Consider the following 23,606-nt stretch of genomic DNA (forward strand, 5'->3'; position numbering starts at 1 on the left):
GCAGCAGCATCAGCTGCCTTCTCCTTAGTCACATGCCCCTCCACTTGGCAGAAGGGATGGCCATCGAGATTCAGCTGGAAGGAGAGATCCCCCACACATGCTCTACAGGCAGAGGACTAGCTCTCTCGACATGTACTAGTACCAGAGCCTCTGAAGGCTTAGGCTCCCACGGCAGGTCGCTCCTAACATCTGCATCCTCTTGCTACAAGATCTTCTTCCCAGTGGACCAGATGCGTATGCGTTGCCAGTGGCCAACAAGGTTGTCTGCCACTGGAGGAATACACCCATTCTTACATCTGCCCCACCTTTTTACCTCTCTCTATGTTTTGTGCTCTTTTGTCCTGCAAAAGGAGAAAGAAGGGAGGCAAGACTGCTTGTAATGGTTTGTGCGCAGAGAAGGACAGAAAACATTTTGGGGAGGATCAATGTGAATCCTGGTTGTGAGAAGGCAACAGGCAGGAGGCAAGTGTGAGTATTGGCTGCTGTGATGGGGATGTGTGGTGCCAGCACAGAGAGGAATGAGTGGAGCTACAAGATGTAGTGACCTTAAACAGCTGTGCAGGAGAATCTTGGGCAACTCAGAGTGGGAGGGCTTGACACCTGAAAGTGATATACCACTCACCTTTCCATCCTCCTGAGGTCCTGGATCCTCTTGGTGCACAGTCTCTGCTGTGGGAACACATTCTAGCTAATGACTTCCTCTACCACTTCCATCTACACTCACCTCGTTGGAGAGGCTGTCCTCCTCCTGTCCTTGGTAGAGCTCACCTTGCTGGACCTCCAGGTAAGAGTCAGAGATCCAGGGGCAGCCTTCCCAGGTCTCTTCTCTATCCTGTGGATGCTACAGCCTGAAAAATTCAAGTGCTGCTGAGCTTTGCGGAAGCATGCCATGGTCCCTTTAAAACAGAAATCCTTCCCTGATAAAAACACCACGTCATCCCACCTGCACTCTCTAATTTCACAGAAGCTTGGAACCAGGCTCTTAATTGGTTTGCTCTGTGAAAGAACAACCCGAAGGCCTGCTAATTAGGAGGTCAGCTTTTCAATCCAAAAATGGTCTCACCATTGCACTAGGGACTAAGGCTTCCTCCCATATTTCTCCATTGGACACCACTTGCAAACAGCATATTGCTTATGATTCTGCACACCCTTTGGGATTCTGTGGTAAGGATTACCAATTTCTGTATCAAAAAGGTGTATGCTCAAGAGGAAAAAAAATCCGAGTTTTTCTCACATCCTGCACTTTTGCAAACCCCCAGGTCAAACATATTTCATGGAGACAAATTTGTTTAACTATTACTTGAGAATTTTTTCCAAACATGAAAAAGTAAGACATTGAACAAAAAATGCTACTCAGCTCATTAAGACTGCTCCTTCCACTGTACGTTTTTTACATCTTCCATTATATTTTTGACTCATATTATTCATTTTAACTGCTCGATGACAGGAACCATTTAACGTGTCCCTCTAGTGCCTTGATTTTGGACTGGTCTGAGTCAGTACAAGACTATTGATTACCTAAGTGATATGATTAGCTGTTTTCCAAATGGAGGTTTTCTTTGAGGTGGTTGACATTGTGCAAGCTAAAATGTGTTATTTTTGGTAAAGTAGTGAGAAATCAATCATGAACAACAAAAGCACAGTGGAATGCGCAGACACAGTACAGTATAGTATATATTAGCAGATCAGGAATTCAGCTTCACAGGGAGCATTCTCGAGTTAGAATTGGTCCAAAATGAAATTTGACGGAACTTATCAGTCATTTAGGGTAACCACAAGCAATACCACAGCACTGTGGAAGAAACAGTTGCACAGGGAGGGGGGAATTGCTTGGGGTAAAGAAGCAGGAGCATAAATTACATAAAGGCAGTTTAATATGGGATTACATTGGAGGTGCAAATTGGTAGTTTTCTTGCCATGCACTCTCAAAATACTCTGATGAATGATCAGCAGACAAGTTAAACAGCAGGGTTCAGTTACATCTGGTGTTGCTTATTAATACAGCAATAACAAGATGATAGACTGAAAGGCCTGGCTGGAGGGAGGGGTTCAGACTTTTGAGCAGTAGGACAAATTTGGGGACAGCAGTGACCTTTTTAGGATGGAGACCGTCACCTGAACAAGGTTGGAACCAACATCTCATATAACTAGTTCAAATAGTTCATCACCAACTCTTTGCAGGCATGTTGAACTGACGATTTAACGGGTTGCTGCTTTAAAGTGGAAATGGTGCAATAGTCCTTGCAACTACCTCACATCGCACCATCTCAGCCAAGTTGTGGATCGCAAAATCAATCTACCATTCCTGAGCCTACCTGTTTAATTACCTCAGATCTTGTTGAATGCTAGCTACCTCTCTTATGCTCTGATGGCATAACCTGGCATCAGCAGCAAATTTCATTTTGCAGGTATTCAGTTTATAAATTGTGTGCACAGACTCCTAGGGCTGCATTTTACGTGCACCCCCAGGCATGCTTCTGGTGGCGGAAATGTAAAATAGAATGGGTACCCACATCACCATTTTCCCACCCACCCCCGAGCTCATCGCCATAATATAATGGGTGGGTCGGCGTAGAATTCAGCAGTCCGCCCATCAAATTCAAATCAAAGGTCATTTAGGCTCCTTACCAAGCTGGTTGACCCTAATAATACGCTGCCCACGCCATAAGACATTTGGCATGGGCAGCTGGGCGGGAGCAGCCAGTCCAATTTTTTAAAGGGAACCTTCAAAGGGCAGGAAGGAAGTGGCGGGGTTCAATCTTCAGGGGCTGCCCTTTGCGTATTAGGGGCAGCCCCAAAAGATCAAATGCCCCTCTTCTTCCTAACCTGCCCCCAGCCTTAAACCCAAACTCCCCACGACCCCGCCTCCCTTCCCTGACCAGCCGAAACCCTCCCTGGTCAAGACCCAGGACTCACAGGCTTCAGGAAGCCCTGGACCTTCTCAGTCTTCTTCTCACAGTCCTGACAGCAGTCACTAACGCGCCTTTGGCATTGTCAGGACTGATGTCAGGAAAAAGGAGGCAGGACCTTCTCCCCAGTGAGGAGTGGAAGTCCCACTTGTCCCTTGTTTTAAACCCGCCCGCAGAGCATCATGGCTGCGGGGCGGGCAGGTGTGGAGCGAGTCGGCACTTCTGGCAGGTTGGGGGGGGGGGGGGGGGCAGGGGGGCAAACCACCTGCACCCACCCCTCCACCTACCGTTTTATTCAGCGCTTGGTCCCTGCCCTCAGCCAAAGGTTTTCTAAATGCAAAAAGAAATGAAGTGAAATATGGTGATTTGATGCATTTCTTTTTCCTGCCCACATTTTCTAAAAACCACCAACTTAAGTAGGTATATAGGTCCGTGAGCCGCAAGCATTCTCTGGTGCCGTGTTCAGGTGGCTATTCTTCAACTGTGAGCTTAGACAGTGAATATTAGGCCAGTCATTTGTGAAGGGCATCCCAAAATGATATCATCATTCCCATTCAAATAAAATACGTGTGTGCATTTTCCAGCAAGCCTCATTGGATTAGGGACCATCCTCTGGTTGATTTCCCCTTTCCAGTGTAGGAGCATTATAGAATGTAGCCAAATATAGCCTCCCAGTTGAGTGTCTTTCCAGCCCAGGATAATGGAGGCCAATTGTAGCATCCCTATCATCGGCCCAACTGAGATAAACTAACTCAACTAACAGCCAAAGCTTCTGCAAAATATCATTTTCTGATTTCTATTATCGAGCTCTTCATTAATCTAGTTAGTTAAGAAAATTCTTCAACTTTATCAAATGATTCAGAAACCCAATCCAGAGACCCAGGGTAATGCTCTGGGGATCCAGGTTCAAATCCCACCAAGACAGATGGCGGAATTTGAATTCAATAAAAAATCTGGAATTAAAAGTCTGATGACCACCATGAAACCATTGTCAAATGTCATAAAAACCCATCTGGTTCACTAATGTCCTTTAGGGAAAGAAATCTGCTGTCCTTACCTGGTCTGGCCTGCATGTGACTCCAGACCCACTGCAATGTGGTTGGCACTAAAATGCCACCTGAGCAATGTCAATTAGGGATGGGCAATAAATGACCTAGCCAGCGATGCCCACATCCCATGAACGAATAAAATAAACGATTTCTGATAGCAAACAAGATTCATAGCAGGTTCAGAGCAGTATTTATTGCTTGCACAGTAAGGCATTCAGCCAACTGCAATATTTTGATAGTTGTTTTTCCAAGACCTTTAGTGAAATTTAAAGGGAAATCTTCCTATGTACACAAAAAGTTTTTCATTGCCACTTTAGTTAACTAGCTATAACAAAGACGGACTTCAAATAAAATCCTCTTAATTACATTAATCACATGAAAAGATTAGTCCAATGCCCTTCCCAATTTAGAACATCACTGCAGAATGGATAAGCACGTATGCAATCCATGCCACTCTTGTTTCAGTGGTAGTGGTCTCACCTGAATCAGAAGGTTGTGGGTTCAAGCCACATTCCAGAGATTTGAACACAATCTTCAGTGCAAAACAGGCTGCTGTGTTGCAACAGTGACTATACTTCAAAAATAATTCATAGCTTGTGAAGCATTTTGGGATGCTCTGAGGAAGTATTAGGCATTATACAAATGCAAGCTCTTTGTTTTTATCCACTGCAGGGGAAACCAGAAAACACAATATGTGCAATGGCTATAGGTCAGCCACATACTAACTCACTTACCAAAACAAGCATATTGGCCCAAGGGGGTCAGACATATGCTCGACAGCAGCCAAAGGATTATCTCAACTAAAGCAATTACAATGGAGCCAGAACATCAGCTCACCAACTTGGGCAGCCTTTATTGATGTGGTGCAGTCACATCTGTGCAGGTTTCTATTCCTGATTATTATTTCATGCCAGATTTACATCACTATGGAGTAAATTTTACTTTGTCTGGCTGGCTAGGGGAGTTAAAATGGAGCAGAAGACTTATCCACTCTTTCCTATTCTGATCTGCTATTTTAACCTAAGCCTGAGCAAGAGGATAGTGGCAAGTTCCCACTCAGGTAAATCCTACTGGGAACAACAGACAGGGATTTCTGCACAGTAAAAATCATTCATGTTGCAATTTACACTTATACTCCAGTAGAGACAATTCCAATAGTAAAACTTCATCCTTTTAATGCCACCACTCCAAAATGCTGATTCAGTTTCAGTCCATTTCTGATAGTTACTAGGAGGAAGACAACAATGTCTAACAGTTTAAAATAAAATCATGGAAATTTTTTTTCTACTCATAGCTAGAATGTATGAATCATTTTTGCCTTACCACAATGTTCAAAAATATGGAAGTTTGAATTTACTTGCAAACATAACACAGACACATATTAGGTATTTAAAAATGCTGCATATTTGTGCATTCAGCAATGACTTCTACGGTAATTTCTGGGCTTGCCCAATTTTGCTTATATATTATTAAAAGCTTCAGCACATTAAATGGCAATTTTACAAAACTAACTTCGTTAACTTGTATGCATGGAGCAAAATAAGGAATTAAATGGAAAAATCATATCTAGTTTTTAGGATAGATTTTAAAGCAAACAGCAACCTGAAATATTAGGATGTTGTGAGGAGCCTTCATGGGTGAAATGGTCAGAGGCAGGCTGTGATGAAGACTTCTTTGCCAGATCTTGCTGTTTCTGTTGTTCAGCCTTCAAAAGTCTCAGTTGCTGTAGACGTTTACTGACTAAACTTACCCCAGATGGTCGACTGGACTGAGCTCTTAATTCTGACACAGACAGAAACAGTTAATGACAGAAGCAAAAGGAAAGTCAGATGCAAGCAAAAGTCAAAACAAAAAAAATGAAAAAAAAATTCATTGGTGTTTAAACATTTGTAATCAAAAGACAAAAGATCAGAAAGAATATCAGTGTTCTCTCTAAGGTGAATGATATTTGATACTTGAATCTAAGTGATGGTCTATGAAACTTGCTTACCGTCGAGAAAAAAATTAACTAGATTTCCTGCCTGCAGGCACATATTAGAAGAGTGAACTGAAAAAATAACTATTTTCTGGTGACTAGCAGGTTTCACACATTATCTCTGTTACTTGTGTGTATTGTTTTGGCGATGTTTCTGTCTGCCAGTCTTTAAGTGAAACAATTTTAAATATAAATGTTAACAAAATCGTGACTGGAAATTGGACAGCATGGCCTTACAAAAGGAAGCCTTTAAATAAGTACCTTGCCAAACAATGCAATAGTCAGATTCCAGATGGTGTCTAGTATGAAATTATTAAATTGTACTCAAGGAGGAGTTCAATCAAATGTCCATGGTCACAATGCCTAATATTAATGTTCAACTAATTTTTGAAAATAATAACATAAGGGTACTGCATATATTCTGACAACAAGCAGTTCTACCACACCATCACCTCTCTCAACCCACAACTGCCTCTTGTGTGATGTTGCTTGTCTTTTTTAAAATTCATTTATGGGATGTGGGCATTGCTGGCAAGGCCAGCATTTATTGTCCATCCATAATTGCACTTGAGAAGGTGGCGGTGAGCTGTGTTCTTGAACTGCTGCAGTCCAGTATTGGATGAGCAGAAATATCTTCCTACTAAGTATTGGAAAGACTGAAGCCACTTAATTCGGTCTCTGCCATGAGCTCTGTTCCCTAGTTACTGACTCCATTCCTTTCCCTGGTCACTGACCGAGGCTGAATCAGATGGCTCACAACCATTGTGTACTATCTGACCCTGAGATGAGCTTCCAATCCCAGATCCACACCATCACCAAGACCAGCTAGCTCTAAAATAAAAACAGAAAATGCTGGAAAAACTCAGCAGGTCTGGCAGCATCTGTGGAGAGAGAAACAGAGTTATTGTTTCCAGTCCATGTGACTCTTCTTCAGAGCTAAAGAGAAGCAGAAATGTGATGGACTTTATGTTATTTAAGCTAGTTCTACCTCTGAATTGCAAGACTCTGCCCCACTTCAACTCATCTGCACCTGAAACCCATACCTTTGTTACCTCTAGAGTTAACTATTCCAATGATCTCCTAACCAGCATCCTACCTTGAACCCTCAAAACTTGAACTCATCCAAAGCTTTGCCATCTAGATCCTATCTCGCATTAAATCCTGTTCACTTGTCTTACATGTGCTCACTGACCCACATTGGCTCCAAGACTGGTAACACCCCGATTTAAAAATGCTCACCATTGTTTTCAAATCCTTCCATAGCCTTACCCTCCTTTATCTCTAACATCCTCCAGTCTCAAAATCCTCCGATTCTAGCCTCTTATGAAACCCCAATTTTTAATCGCTCCACTATTGCAGCCATGCCTTCAACTGCCTAGGCTCTAAACTCTGGAAATCCATCCTAAACCTCTCTGCCTTTAAAACACTCCTTAATGCTTAGCACTGTGAACAGTGTTTTAGTCACCTCTTCAAATATCTCCTTATATGGCTAAGTGTCAATATTTGTTGGGTAAAGCTCCAGTGAAGTACCTTGGAATGTTTTACCACATTAGAGATGCTATATAAATGCATGCTGTCAGTGTTGTTGTTAGCCTCCCATCCAGAGCTAAAAAAGGACATCTCAAATGGCATATCAAAAAAAACCTGGCATTGACATATCCCAGAACCATTCCCGAGGAAAGCTGCTTAGACTGATTATTTGGATCCTCATCAAAGGAGAGGGTCATAGGAAATGAGTAAACTATTCAGCTCCTCAAGCTTGTTCTGCCATTCAGATAGATCGTAGCCAATATGTACCTCAACTTCGCTTAAACAGCCTAGTTCCATATCCTTTACTTAAATCTTTTGATCGGTCTTTAAAATTTTAGTTGACCCAGGAGTCACAATCTCTGGGGCAAAAGGATTCTACATTTCTGCATCCTTTGTATGAAACAGTACTTCTGAACTTCACTCCTAAATGGCCTGCTCTAATTTTATTATCTCTTGTTCTGCACTCTCCCATTAGAAAAGTTAGCTTCTTCGAATCGTTTAATCATTTTAAGACCTCAAACAGATCACCTATCAATCTTCCAAACTGAAGGAAATACAAACGACATATAAGCAAATTGTCCTCATAATATAAAACAAAGTAACAAAACATTTTTCGGGCACATCAATAAAAAGGCAAGTTTTAGGTGGGACTAGAACCATTAAGGGATAGACAGGATAACGCCACAGGTAACAACAGAGAGATGGCTGAAATATTAAATAATTATTTCACTTCGATGTTTACCAGAGAGAGAACAAGTAGACATGATTGAATGATAAGATGAGTAATAAGTACATTTAAAATAAAACAGGGGATGTGTCGAATAAATTAACCAAACTCAAAGAGGAAATAACCTCTCGTCCAGATGGACTGCATGTAGATTTTTAAAAATCTGACCATAAGAGATAGCAGAGGCATTAATACACACATTACAATATTGGTTTAAAATGGCGTATTGATAGAGAATTGGTAATAATTAAAAAAGTAGGGGGGCAAAAGTATGTCCCGGGGGAGTGCAGGGGTAGAAAAAGACCAAAGCCTTGGGGAGCCAGAGTGAAAGTGGAGGGCAGGGCAGGGCAGGGCCAGGCCGGGACGGGGGGCAGGGGGGGAGAGCGAGGGAGGGAATGTGGGAGGGAGGAGGCAAAAAAGGAGGGTGGGAAGGGGCAAGAGCGACGTTGGGAGGGACCAGACCGAGGTTGGGAGAGGGGCGTTTGAGGGAGAGAGGGGAAGAGGGAGAGAAAAGAGTGAGGGATGGAGTGAGAATATGAGGGAGAGCGTCAAGAGTGTGAGAGAGGGAGGAAGGAGGCAGGTGTGTGAGAGAGGAAGTTTTGTGGGAGAGAGTAAGAGAGGGGAGAGTGTGACGGGGAGAGTGTGTGTGTGTGAGACGGAAGAGTGTGCAGATGTTTGAGAGAGAGGGGAGAGTGTGTGCATAAATCTGGCTCACTCCCAGTCTCAGGGTTCTCATTCACCCTCATCTCCACACGCCAACACACACACTCACAGCGTGCGAGGGCAAGTGGGTGAGCACCCTGAGACTGGAAGTGAGCCGGACACACACACACACACACAAACCCTCTCATACTCGAATAGTTATCTTTATTTATTACTCATTGTTTTAAAATAATCAATTTATTGCTTTGACATTTTTGTTTGCTCTGCAAGTTGTCTGTCTCTCTAACAACAGAAAATGCTGGAAAAACTCAGCATGTCTGGCAGCATCTGTGGAGAGGGAAATAGAGTTAACATTTTCAGTCTGTATGACATCTGGTACATCGGTGACTGTATTGGTGCCGCTTCATGCTCTTGTCTGGACCTGGAAAAATGCATTGATTTTGCTTCCGATTTCCACCCCTTTATCACCTTCACATGGTCCATCTCTGATACTTCCCTTCCCTTCCTTGATCTCTCTATCTCCATTTCTGGTGATAGATTGTCTACCAATATTCATTACAAGCCCACCAGCACCCACAGCTACTTCAACTACAGCTCCTCACACCCTGCTTCCTGTAAGGACGCCATCCCATTCTCCCAGTTCCACTGCCTCCATCACATCTTTTCTGATGAAACAACGCTTCTGACATGGTCTTCCTTTTTCCTTAACTGAGGGATTCCTCCCACCAACAACCCCCGCCCGCCCCACTGTGGTTGACAGGGCCCTCAACCGTGTTTTACCCATCTCCTGCACCTCTGCCCTCACCCCTTCCCCTTCCTCTCAGAATCAAGGGTTCCCCCCTTGGCCTCACTTTTCACCCCACCAGCCTCCGCCATCAAAGGATCATCTTCCTCCATTTCAGCCAACTCCAACATGATGCCACCGTCAAACACATCTTCCACTCGCCCTCCCTGCAGTCATCATCATTCCGTAGAGACCATTCTCTCCGTGACATCCTGGTCCACTCAGCCCCTTCCCATGCAGTTGCAGAAGGTTCAACACCTGTCCCTTTACCTCCTCATCCAAGGCCCCAAAAACTCCTTTCAGGTGAAGCAGCACTTCAATTGCACCTCCTGCAATTTGGTCTACTGTATTCACTGCTCCTAATGCGGTCTTCTCTATATTAGGTAGACTAAACGCAGACTGGGTGGCCGCTTTGCGGAATACCTTCGCTCAGTCTGCAAGCGTGATCCAGACCTTCCTGTCGCTTGCCATTTCAACTCACCATCTTGCTCTCATACCCACATGTCCATCCTTGGCCTGCTGTAATGTTCCAGTGAAGCACAACACAAACTGGAGAAATAGCACCTCATCTTCCGATTAAGCACTTTACAGCCTTCTGGACTTAACATTGAGTTCAACAACTTCAAACCATGCACTCTTCCCTCCATATTTACCCCTTTTTAAATCCATTTATTTTAGTTATTTTGTAATTATTTATTTTCAAACCCCCCCCAAGAGGGTCATCTATCACTTGTTCTTAAGTTTTGCTTTCACAAAGCGCTGACTCTTGTTCTGCTATTAACATATTCTGCTATCTTACCTTTATGCCATAGCAGCGCCTTCTTTAGTCTTTAACACTACCATTAACACTCCCTTTGTCCTGTGTCCATGACATCTTTGTCAAATTTCTCCTTAGCTCCCTTCTATCCCTGACCTTCTCTTTTTGTTCCACCCCCTCCTTAACAGTACAAAATCCATCACATTTCTACTTCTCTTTGGCCCTGAAGAAGAGTCATAAGGACTCAAAATGTTAGCTGTTTCCCTCTCCACAGATGCTGTCAGACTTGCTGAGGTTTTCCAGCATTTTCTGTTTTTAGTTCAGGTTTCCAGCATCCACAGTATTTTCCTTTTATCTGTTTGTTTTCATACCTCAGCTTTCTTTTTGATATTCATGTTTGGCACAACTAAACCTTATCTTTCCAAAATTTGCTCATCGGCCCCTTGAGTGAAAAAAAATTGAAGTGCGGCCCCAACGTGAAAAGGTTGGGCAAGCCTGGTCAACATTACACAGATGCTGATAGCCCATCGAATACATTAGTTAACTTGCCTCAGTATTACTGCAGGAAACTTGAAGAGAATAAATCAAGCCAACTTTCTATGCTCAAATGACTGAAGATGCATTAGATAGCTTAGGGGGTCAGGCAGTTGTCACATCCATGCCTGTTGGTACTTGTAGTAGAGCCATCTACTAACTCAGCACAATTTGGGACTAGGTCATTCCCGCTCACCAAGGAGATTATTGACAGCCATCCCACATTATTTCCTCTTCTATGTACTTCAAGTACATGATTAGGAAACATCCATCATACACTGTACCACAGAAGAAACATGAGGATAAACAGACCAAACATGCACACACCACATTTTGTTATGGTTAAGGCTACCTATTTAGATGACTTACCTTATATAATTCACATAAATAATGCCAACAATAATTTGCATCACAGAAAAAAAACATGATCTATGGTCTGCCTGTTATCCAATAAAAGCATTACATGAAATCCAAACTAAAGAAAGGTTATTTTAATTAAATTAAAGAAAACAAAAATCAAATCAACTTGTCATTCAGCTATCAAGAGTTCCATTTTGCACTCACAAGAACTAAAAATTCCGCCACTTTCAGTTTAGTAATATTTAGCAAATGTTCCAGCATTCTCATGTTGAACGAATGGATGGGGTACCATACAACAGAACCACATACTTGAACCAGGTTACTGCATACATGAATACATGCAAGGATTTTCTTCAATGAAAATTATTCCGTTTATCCATAACTCAGGGTTAAAAACGGTTGACACCTTATCTAGCTTTACAATTGCTAGTCTTTTGAAACTATCACTTTACAGTTACCTTAGCAAAAATATTTTGCACGTGCTTAAATGTTTATACAAATATCATTAATCCAATGAATCCTCTGTGTGATCTGATATATTACAGAAAACTTTCATGCTTCATAGAACTATTGGTCTATCCAAAAATGACTTGTATCACTATCAGTAGAAATCTGTTTTATTAGTTGTTAACAAGAATTTTAGATTCAACAGGAAGGAAAGGAAAGAGATTCTGTTAAAGTCAGTGTGTTGTAAAATACTGAATTTAAATTCAGAAAAGGATTAGCATTACGCTCAGTTTCCCATTCTATTTCTGCTGATCATAGAGAGAAAAAAAATTGGCATTTTCAATTATTTTTCTGAAATTTGCTTTGCAGTTTTTTGGTCATATATATTTGAAAATAAATGGAATATGAAGCATGAAGTCACAAATAAATTGTTCCACCATTCATTGGGTATGCTGAAGTAGTATATACAATTTATAAATCACAACATCTCTATTGCAGCACTATTTGCAAACCACTATAGATTATCAATGCAGAATTTCAATATTTATAACAGTACGAGCAAGTAATTTCAAGATAGCTGCTTTCATTTCATTTTAAATTACCCCATGCCTACAGCTTTCACAACAAACAGGACGTGTATTTAATGGCTCAGCAGGTCTCCTTTTGACTTGCACCATTCCTCTCCACTTTGAGGTGTGCCACAGAAACAAAATTTGAATGCTAATTTTCATACGTCTTAAAGCTAGGATATGGACATGAATCCAATGCTCTCGAGGGATTAGGGCATCTTCATTTTAATAGGTATAGATGTTTCATTTCTGGGCAATGTTAAGAAGAAAGCCAATTCAAACTGAAACCCGAATTGCATATATCAAGCTCTTGGAAAAATTGCTTGTAATCCAATAGATTTTTTTTTTAAAAAGGAAGACTTATCCATACCATAAATGAGCATTTACAGCCATGTGTTTTCTTACCTGATTGTGGGGGATTGTCAGTTGACTGAGGGGTGCGCTTGTGTTCACCATCAGGTGAAGAGAGGAGAGAAGTGGAAGAGGAGCCAGCAGTCGAGGAGGATGTTGATGGAGCTTGAGCGGAAACGGTGGAGGAAGATGAAGACTGAGGCAGCTGATCAGCAGGAGGATCAACCTCCATTGTACCGTCTCCGGTTTCTTCTTGGGCAACTGGTGTGGTCGAATCTGATGCTTCTGATCTACCAGTGTTTCCTGCCATGAGAGAGTAACCAGAATACTTTCAAATCAAAATTCCACCTGATTTTCATTAACATTGTGCTTCCCATTAAAGTGAAAAAAGTGGGTGTAAATTTAAAAAAACTTTGGGAGTTGGTTACACCGATCTTCCAGACGGGAAGGAAAAGTAGCTACTTGTAAATGATCACTTTTTGCTTGGCATGTGGGGCTGCAACCTCATGCTGAAAATACAGACGGAAGTTAGATTTTAGCGAGTTGAAAGTTTTAAACAAATTTTTCTTTGGAGGAAGGTTTTTTCTTACTTGGCTTTTCAGCTTACAAATGAACTAATGTTACAGCACAGTCCTGTTATCTCTGATATCTGGAAAAAAAACCAAAATGATAGGGTAAAAATTTCAGAGAAAGCTTTAGAGGCCCAAGTAGTTTGATTGTCTTCTGTCATGTCCTTTGATGACAGTAAATTAGATAAAATTGTCTCTCAATCGAGTATATTTGGCACTAATTTCATCAAGAGAACCATTTTTCAGCTGTTACTTTTTTAACCCACAGAAGAAGATTGGGAAATGTTGGTTGTTAACATAATTAAAACTGACCTACTGCCCCAATCCCACTGGAAACTCGCAAACCCCTATTTTAAACTTGAAAGCTGACACTGATGGCAAACATACAAGCCAAAAACAGGAGGGTGCCTTATTAATAAATACAGATCAAAGTCCTATGATACAATGAGGACAGTAATATGATTTTAACTGGGTGGATTGGAATTCTACCCAGCAACCAGCTCACTGACTAAAACCTCATGTGACTGGCCTCACAAGCCGTTAGACAAGATCAACACTACTTAAAAGAGCATTCATTTACAGGCATATATATAGATCAGTGAGCTTACTGGATTTTGAAAGGTTTTCTGAGCCAAGAGGTTGCTTGTTTCTGATTTTTATTTTGTCTTAATCATTTTAATTAAACACTCACTGCTCCTCATAAGTGCCATTTTTGTTTCTTTCCTTTGATGTAGGAAGGGTTGGAAGAGAAGGAGCAGCAGCAGTAACCTCAACAACCAGAAGCAGTCGATGGGCTTGTTAAAAGGAAGACTTCTCATAAAAGGCTAAAATCAAGCCAGAATTATTTCCTAGATATCTCCGAGGAGCGCTGCATCAAGAGGCTGTGCCTCATAAGACGTACTGATGACGGTGGTTGCAGCCTTAACAGCAGGTAACAAGGGACCAAGCTTTTCTAATGGCTGTTGAAGTTGCCACCATCCTTCACTTTTTCACCTCGGGCTCCTTCCATGCTGCTCTTAGGGATATCACCTGATTCTCCCAGTCTGCAATCTATGACAGCATCAAGCAGGCCACTGATATCCTCTTCACAAGAGCCAGGTTACCTTCTCCATGAATGCCAACAGCTAGAATGAAAGAACTCTGGGAGGTGCAGCAGTCCCTGGCTTTTTCTTACGTTCAGGGCATAAAATACAACATTTCTATAACTGTCAAGGCATTAGAAGATGAGCTGTGAGTTTCTGGGAATATTAAAATGCAGCCTTTTAATGCATCAATTTACAGCTGGCACATGATCCCAGAAGGATAATGAAAGTCTGTACCAGTATTGCTATCAGCTGTCCATGACCCCATCATCCTCCAACAGGAATGTCAGAGGTTGGCTGTTAGTGGACAAAGGATACACCCTGTGTATGGCTGACACCATCCCCTGCAACTCCAATAATCTTGATCAGCTCAGGTACAAATCACATCCGTACAACCACCAGGAGCATTATAGAGTAAGCTTTGCCTTATTGAAGCAAAGGTTTAGGCGTCTTCATCAATCTAGGAGCTTGGACCAGATGAAGTGTACTGCACTACAGAAGATTGGAGAAATTTTAGAAACTAGCAAAGGAAGGCTAAAAAAAAATGAAGAGGGAGAAATTGGAGGGAGAGAAAACTAGCAAGAAATACAAAAACAGACAGTGAAAGCTTCTACAAGTATATAAAAAGGAAGAGTAGCTAAAGTGAGCATTGATCCATCACAGGGTGAGACTGGGGATTTAATAATGGGAAACAAGGAAATGGTAGAGGTTTTGAACAAGGATTCTGTTTCCGGCTTCACAGTAGAAGACACAAAAAGCATCCCAGGAATAGCAGAAACCAATTGACAAAAGGGAAGGAGGACCTTCAACCAATCACTATTACCAGAGAAAAAGTAAATGGGAATACTAATGGGATTTAAGACTGATAAATCCTCTGGATCTGATGGCCTAAATCCTAGTGTCTTAAAAGGTCCCTGTGGATTGGAAAGTCACAAATGCAACACTGCTGTTTAAGAAAGGAGGGAGACAGAAAAAGGGAACTATAGGCCAGTTAGCCTAATGTCTGTCATTGGGAAAATGCTAGAATCCAATATTAAAGAGGTAATAGAAGAACATTGAGAAAATGATAATACTATCAGTCATAGTCAACATGATTTTGAGAAAGAGAAATAGTATTTGACAAATTTATTAGAGCTCTTTGAGGATGTAACAAACAGGGTGCCAACAACTGGAATGCCACAGGGATCAGCGCTGGGACTTCAACTATTTATAATCTATATTAATGACTTGGATTAAGGGACCAACTGTATTGTAGCCAAATTTGCTGACAATACGAAGATGGGTAAGAAAGCAAAGTGCGAGGAGGATACATAAAGTCTGCAAAGGGATACAGATAGGTTAACTGAACGGACAAAAATTTGGCATGTAATGTGGGAAAATGTGATGTTATCCACTTTGACTGGAAGAATAGAAAAGCAGAATATTATTTGAATGGAGAGAGAATGCAGAATGCTGCAGTACAGAGGGACCTGGGTATCCTTGTACATGAATCACAAAAAGTCAGCACATGGTCGCAGTCTGTACCATCTACAAGATCCACTGCAGCAACTTGCCAAGGCATCTTTGACAGCACCTTCAAACCCATCACCTCTACTACCTAGAAGGACAAGGACACCAGGCATAGTTCCCCTCCAAGTCACACACCAACTTAACTTGGAAATCTATCGCCATTCCTTCATCCAGTCAAAATGCTCGAACTCCCTAGTTAATAGAATTGTGGATGTACCTTCACCACATAGATAGCAGCAGTTCCAGAAGGCACTCATCAGCCCCTTCTCAAGGCAATTAGAAATGAGCAATAAATGCTGGCCTTTTCTGCGATGCCCATATTTCATGAACAAATTAAAAAGAGAATTAGCTCACTTTACGAGAGCATCCATTGCCAATTATGCTAAAATTATGGGTGGGGGTTTTCTCCTTCAGCAACCAATTAATTGGTATAACCTGCCCATCAGATTTAAATGAGGCAGCGGCTCTAGAAGGCAGCTCACCACCACCTTCTCAAGAGCAATTGGGGATGGGCAATAAATGTTGGCCCAGTCAGCGAAGCCCACATCCTGTGAATGAATAAAAAAGTTAAAATAACCCCAGCCTGAAATTTTCTGCAGCGTGTGTTGTTTTACATATGCCCCAACTTCTGCTTGCCCAAAATAAAAATCTAGGGTTAAAGTAAACACCCAATATTCACAGATTGCATAGAATGCATTTTGGAAGCTGTTTTCAAAAATGAAACAAAGAATATCAACTAGGTTATTTGAAACTGTAACTTACATTTTGCAGAAAATGTACTTACATTATCTTACTTTAATAGATTAATTTTCAGCTGATAAACAACTGCATATATATATTTATAACAAATCTTACAAAAATGGTTAAATGCTTCAGAGATGCAGGAAAATCATTGCAAAACTCTAAAATTAAAAGAAAGGAGACTGTTCCATTGCTCCTCATTGTTACATGCCCACATCAACTTCTCAGTGTTTCAAATGTAAAATTCTAATGCACATTTAATTCCCTTCAGGGCCTTACCCTTCCCTATAATCTCTTCCAGCCTCCAATTCTCCAAATCTGGCCTGTTGTGCATCCATGTGCCTTCACCCAGCCACTGGGAGCTAGTTGCGCCTTCAACAGCCTAGGCACCATATTTTAATTCTCTCCCTAAATTCACACCGCCTCTCTACACTCCTTTTTTTAAGACACCCCTTTAACCAAACATTTGGTCAGCTTTCCCAACAACTCTTCAAAATTTTCTGAGTATGCCTCTGTAATGCACCTTGGTCTGTTTCACTATGTTAAAGGCACAATATAACTACAAGTATTTGTTGTGTATATTTGAAGAGCTTCTTGTTTATTTGTTAGTTTGTTCAAGTCAGTGCATTGGTGAGATAGTTAACTTTCTCTCTTTGTCCAAATAAAGGGGAGATTAAATGGCAGCAATACTAAATCAGACTGTTGATTGTACCATTTTTCAGGATAAATTATAATTTAAAAAACTCCAAATTGTTACATGAAATAAACCTAAGTATATCCTGACAGTTAACTTTCAATAGTCCAATTAGGCCTGAAATGAGCCCTCCTCTACCTTTAAGTTGTATGAAAGCTAACAATATAACCATTTAATGGAGTATAATAAATAATCTACATAAGAAAGATGAAATATGTTCCCTTTTTAACATTTCCACTCACTGCTGGAATCATATTTGTAATATGTTTAATGTCTTCTTTCCAATCTTAACTAAGTAGTTGGTTTGTTTTGAATTCCTTGTTCTTCCCCATTAGAGACAAAGCAACAATCTTTTAAAAAACCTTTTGTTCCAGTAAATAGTCAAACACTATCTTGCACAATAGCAATTGTCCTTTTTGGGTTTTTAAGTTTGTAATGGAGTGGCATGGAATGGAAACAAAAGATTTCTTTGAATAAAGTGATAAAGTATGGTGTGATAAGAAACAGTTCACATTTGCATTTACCAGGATCTTTCATCATGTATTTATAACAAGTTTTCAGCACCACACAATGGTGTGCATATGGTGCAATATCCTTATGAGGTCTTTCTATGACTACATACCTCGGGATCGTGATCTTCCCCTTCCTCTTAAGTTTCCTTGTGCATTTTCACTGGCTTCTTCAAACCACCTGGACAACATGTCTGACATGCGCTGCATTAGTGACACATTAGGACTTTGTTCTCCTGAAAGGTTTTTTAAAATTACAGATATTCTCTTAATAAACGGTTGCATTCTGTATCTAAGAGCTTGAGGACTGAAAAGCAAATAAATTTCTTTTGCTCTGGTAAATTGCCGTATTTTTAATGTCTTCACAATTATTCACTTTCATTAACATAGTAGCACTACTTTACATTTTCAGGATGTAGAATTCTAGAATCATATAACCCAGGAGGTCATTTGACCAATTGTGCCTGTGTCAGTTCTGTAGAAGGTACCCAATTAATCACACTCCCCAGCTCTTCCCACAATTCACTTCTGAAAGTTAACCAAGGTATGTAATTATAATATGCATTACTATAAACATAAGTAATCTGCATTTAGGAATTGAATGAGCAATTTCAAAATTTGCTGAGGTTTACATTTTCAGGGGAGGTGCATACAAGGAGAGATATGGCAAATTGTGACACAAAGATATGAAAAATGCAAGACCACAGATAGATTGGCAGGATATGCAAATAAAATGAAGCAATATATTTTTGAAAGTACGAATAGGGAAAAGAAACCTACTGCTAATGATAATACATTAAACGTATTAGAGGTGTAGAGAGACCTCGGTGTGCAAATACACAGGCCATCAAAGTCGAGAGCACAACATGGGGTAAGCTGGTGGAAACAGGCTGAGATGCTGGGAATTTAATGAGTGGATATTAGGTGCAGAGAGAAAAAGAGTGCTAAGCAAATTAGCGGATATTATGTAGAAGTAATATAAACTTTTAACACTTAGTACAAACTAACTAAATCAAAAAATTGATAATTTCAGCAAGCTGTGGCCACCAGGTGTCAACTCCAGCAAGCACATCACTTAAAGTACTCAAACTCAAAACCCCAGGATATGGAAGCAACGGACAAAGGAGGCAGAACAGTGAATTGGTGGGGGGATGGGCGGGGGGGGGGGTTGTGTGTGTTTGTGTGTGTGTGTGTGATAGGGGTGATAGTTTGAGAGAATAGTCACACCAATTGAGACAGGGAACAGCTTCTGGAGGGACAAAATAACTGACTATCCAAGAGGCACAGAAACAAAGGAAGGAAATATTGAAACAGGAGTGCCCAAAGCAACTTATTCTTTCAGACAGGTAGGAAGCAACAGCTTCCTGTAGGGGAAAAATGAGGACTCTACAAAGACAATCATACTTGACAAGCTTCATAACGTTGTTTAAGGTAAAAGATATGTGTGATGAAGGAAATGCAGTGGACCTGATGCACATGGACTTCAGGAATATATATAGATTATTAGACATGGTTAATGTGCATGGAGTTAAGAAGAGGATTGCCAACTGGATTACATATTGCTTATAAGGGAGAAAACAGAGTTGAAATTAAAGGCACTTTTTCCCAGCATGGTTAGAACTGGGCAGCTTCACTGTTCACTGTGTATATTGACGATTTGAACACAGGGCTAGATAGAGTGTTGAAACTTGAAGATAATACCAAAATAGGGAGTATAATTCTTTATATATTGACGGAAGCTGGAAAGGTCTAGTGAAAATGACAGAATGGACTAAAAAGTGGTAAACAGAATTTGTCAACAAGTGTGAGATTGGTTACAAAAAGCAGTAATTGTACTCCAATGGAAGTAGACTAGACATTATAGAAGACCAGAGGAATTTTGGGTTACAGGTGCATACAGCATTAAAATTAGCACTTTAGGTTGAAAAGACTGTCACAAAAGTTCGTGAAATTCCAGAGTGTATCACAAGAGGCATAGAATAGAAAAGCAAAGAGGTAATGATGCACCAATATAAAATCTTAACAAGACCTCAGTTAAACTTTTATGTATAGTACTGGGCTCAACATCATTGGAAGTATATTAAGGTTTTGTGGAGAGTGCAGTACAAATTGATTATCATATGAAAAAATAAAAATATGAATATGAAGAAAGACTTAAAAAACCAAAAGTAGTTTCAGAACATAAACTCTGGGGAAATAAGATGGAAGTGCTTAAAATTTTGTGACAAGGGTAAATTGAAGCAGACTATTTCCAGTAGTTATGGGTGAATTCACTGGCCCTCCTAAAGTGAGAGGTCTGGAGGTTGTAAAGAGTTGGAAATCAGGGAGTGGGAGTAGGTAATTGGGAGCAGTTTGGGGACTGGATGAGGATCAGGGGGTAGAAGGTTGATCTTGGATGGGTGGGGAGAAGAGAGGGAAACTAGGGAATCATGTGGTTGGGGAGCCAGTATTTCCTGCTGAACTAGAAGTAGCAGCAACATGGTGACTGCGAGCAGCACCAAAACAGGAGCAGCCAGTAAAGTAGTGAGTGAAACTGGGGATTTTAGTTTGGATAAACAATTAAAGATTGTTAGGTGACTGGTGAGCGAATGGGGAACAAGGGGTCAGGGGTAGAAGATTCTCACTGGGGGAACCAATGGTGAAGGGAGGAAGAAATTTCTTCAACTGAGAGCTATTAGTTTATGGGATTCGTCACCAAAAGTAACTTTTGAGGTAAAGACTAAAATAAAATTTAAAAGGGAGTGGGACAAATGCTTGAAAAGCAAGATCTAGGAATGCTTTTTTAATATATTCATTCACAAGATCTGGGCTTTGCTGGCTGGGCCAGCATTTATTGCCCATCCCTAGTTGCCCTCGAGAAGTTGGTGGTGAGCTGCCTTCTTGAGCCGCTGCAGTCCATGTGGTGTAGGTACACCCACAGTGCTGTTAGGAAGGGAGTTCCAGGATTTTGACCAGCAACAGTGAAGGAACGGTGATCCATTTCCAAGTCAGGATGGTGAGTGACTTGGAGGGAAACTTCCAGGTGGTAGTGTCCCCATCTATCTGCTGCCCTTGTCCTTCTAGATGGTAGTGGTCATGGGTTTGGAATGTGCTGCCTAAGGAGCCTTGGTGAATTCCTGTAGCACATCTTGTAGATGGTACACACTGCTGCAACTGTGCATCGGTGGTGGAGGGAGTGAATGCTTGTGAATATGGTGCCAATCAAGTGGGCTGCTTTGCCCTGATCAAGCTTCCTTAGTTGTGGGAGCTGCACTCATCCAGGCAAGTGGGGAGTATTCCACCACACTCCTTGTAGATGGTGGACAGACTCTGGGGACTCAGGAGGTGAGTTACACATCGCAGGATTCCTAGCCTCTGACCTGCTCTTGTAGCCACAGTATTTATATGGTTAGTCCAGTTTCGGATCAATGGTAACCCTCAAGATGTTAATAGTGGGAGATTCAGTGATGGTGATGCCATTGAACAGCAAGGGGGCGATAATTAGATTTTCTTGTTGAAGATGGTCATTGCCTGACACTTATGTGGCGCGAATGTTACTTGCCACTTGTCAGCCCAAGCCTGGACGTTATCCAGGTCTTGCTACATTTGGACATGGACTGCTTCGGTATTGGAGGAGTCGCAAATGGTGCTGAATGTTGTGCTATCATCAGCAAACATCCCCACTTCTGACCTTATAATGGAAGGTCATTGATGAAGCAGCTGAAGATGGTTGGGCCGAGGACACTACCCTGAGGAACACCTGAAGTGATGTCCTGGAGCTGAGCCTACTGACCTCCAACAACCACAATCATCCTCCTTTGTGCTAGGTATGACTTCAACCAGTGGAGAGTTTCCTCAATTCCCATTAATTCCAGTTTTGCTGGGGCTTCTCGATGCCACACTTAGTCAAATGCGGCCTTGACGGAAAGAGCAGTTACTCTCACCTCACCTCGGGAGTTCAGCTCTTTTGTCCATATTTGAACCAAGACTGTAATGAGGTCAATAGCCAAATGGCCCTGGTGGAACCTAAAGTGGGCATCAGTGAGCGGGTTATTGCTGAGCAAATGCCGAATGATAGCACTGTTGATGACCCCCTTCTATTACTTTACTGGTGATCGAGAGTTGACTGATGGGGCAGTAATTGGCCAGGTTGGATTTGTCCTGCTTTTTGTGTAGAGGGCATACCTGGGCAATTTTCCACATAGCCGGGTAGATGCCAGTGTTGTAGCTGTACTGGAACAGTTTGGCTAGGGGTGTGGCAAGTCCTGGAGGACAGGTCTTCAGCATCATTGCTGGAATATTGTCAGGGCCCATAAGCCTTTGCACTATCCAGTGCCTTCAGCTGTTTCTTGATGTCACATGGAGTGAATCGAAATGACTGAAGACTGGCAACTGTGATGGTGAGGACCTCTGGAGGAGGCCAAGATGGATTCTCCACTCGGCACTTCTGGCTGAAAATTGCAGCAAATGCTTATTTTTTGCACTGCTGTGCTGGGCTCCCCCATCATTGAGGATGGGGATATTTATAGAGCCTCCTCCTTCATTGAGTTGTTTAATAATTGTCCACCACCATTCACGATTGGATGTGGCAGGGCTGCAGAGCCTAGATCTGATCCGTTGGTTGTGGGATGGCTTAGCTCTGTCTATCGCTTGCTGCGTATGCTGTTTGGCACGCAAGTAGTCCCGTCTAATAGCTTCACCAAGTTTACAACTCATTTTTAGGTATGCCTGGTGCTGCTCCTGGAATGCCCTCCTGCACTCATCATTCAACAGAGTTGATGGTAATGGTAGAATGGTAGAATGGGGGATATGCTGGGCCATGGGGTTACAGATTGAGGTTGAGTATAATTCTGCTGGTGCTGATGGTCCAAAGCACCTCATAGATGCCCAGTCTTGAGTTGCTAGATCTGTTTGAAATCTATCCCATTTAGCATGGTGGTAGTGCCACACAACACAATGGATAGTATCCTCAGTGTGAAGGCAGGACTTGGTCTCCCCAACAACTGTGCAGTGGTCACTCATAGTGATACTGTCATGGACAGATGCATCTGCGGCAGGCAGGTTGGTGAGGATGAGTCAAGTGTGTTTCCCCTTCTTGTTGGTTCCCTCACCACCTGCTGCAGACCCAGTCTAGCAGCTGTGTCCCTTCAGGACTCAGCCAGCTTGGTCAATGGTGGTGCTACCGAGCCACTCTTGGTGATGGACATTGAAGTCCCCCACCCAGAGTACATTGCCACTCTCAATGCTTCCTCCAAGTGGTGTTCAAAATGGTGGAGCAGTGATTCATCAGCTGAAGGAGGTCGGTACTTGGCAATCAGCAGCAGGTTTCCTTGTTTGACCTGATGCCTTGAGACATCCTCGGGTCTGGAGTCGATGTTGAGGACTCCCGGTACAATTCCTTCCCACCACTGTGCCGCCACCTCTGTTGAGTTTGTCCTGTTGGTGGGACAGGACGTACACAGGGATGGTGATGGAGGTGTCTGGGACATGATCTGTAAGATATAGTTCCGTGAGGATGACTATTTCAGGCGTTTGTTTGATTACTCTGTGGGACAACTCTCCCAATTTTGGCACTAGCCCCCAGATGTTAGTAAGGAGGACTTTGCAGGGTCGACAGGGCTGAGTATGCTGTTGTCGTTTCCAGTTCATAAGTCGGGTGGTCCATCCGGTTTCATTCCTCTTTTGAGACTTTGTAGTGGTATTATACAACTGAATGGCTTACTAGGCTATTTCAGAGGGCATTTAGAAGCCAACCACATTGCTGTGGGTCTGGGGTCACATGTAGGCCAAACCAGGTACAGACGGCAGATTTCCTTCCCTAAAGGACCAAATGGGTTTTTACAATAATCGACAATGGCTTCGTGATCA

General features: G+C 41.9%; 1 protein-coding gene across 6 annotated transcripts in view; it reads right to left on the minus strand.

The window, feature by feature from the left end:
• dcaf6 (ddb1 and cul4 associated factor 6) overlaps positions 1-23,606 on the minus strand; it is a 178,344-nt gene that overhangs the window by 93,938 nt on the left and 60,800 nt on the right. For 4 of the 6 annotated variants that reach the window (XR_005945770.1, XM_041210640.1, XM_041210639.1 and 1 more), the window contains exons 9-11: positions 17,873-17,995; positions 12,710-12,958; positions 5,561-5,740 (exon numbers count right to left, since the gene is read on the minus strand). Coding sequence is in view for 5 of the 6 variants with exons in the window: in XM_041210640.1 (XP_041066574.1) it covers positions 5,561-5,740; positions 12,710-12,958; positions 17,873-17,995 (552 nt within the window). In the remaining variant the exon portion in view is untranslated. The remainder of the gene's footprint in view (positions 1-5,560; positions 5,741-12,709; positions 12,959-17,872; positions 17,996-23,606) is intronic. The other 2 variants (XM_041210642.1, XM_041210641.1) reach the window with 1 other exon arrangement.

This window comes from Carcharodon carcharias, chromosome 18, assembly GCF_017639515.1.
Source record: "Carcharodon carcharias isolate sCarCar2 chromosome 18, sCarCar2.pri, whole genome shotgun sequence".
NCBI lineage: Eukaryota > Metazoa > Chordata > Chondrichthyes > Lamniformes > Lamnidae > Carcharodon > Carcharodon carcharias.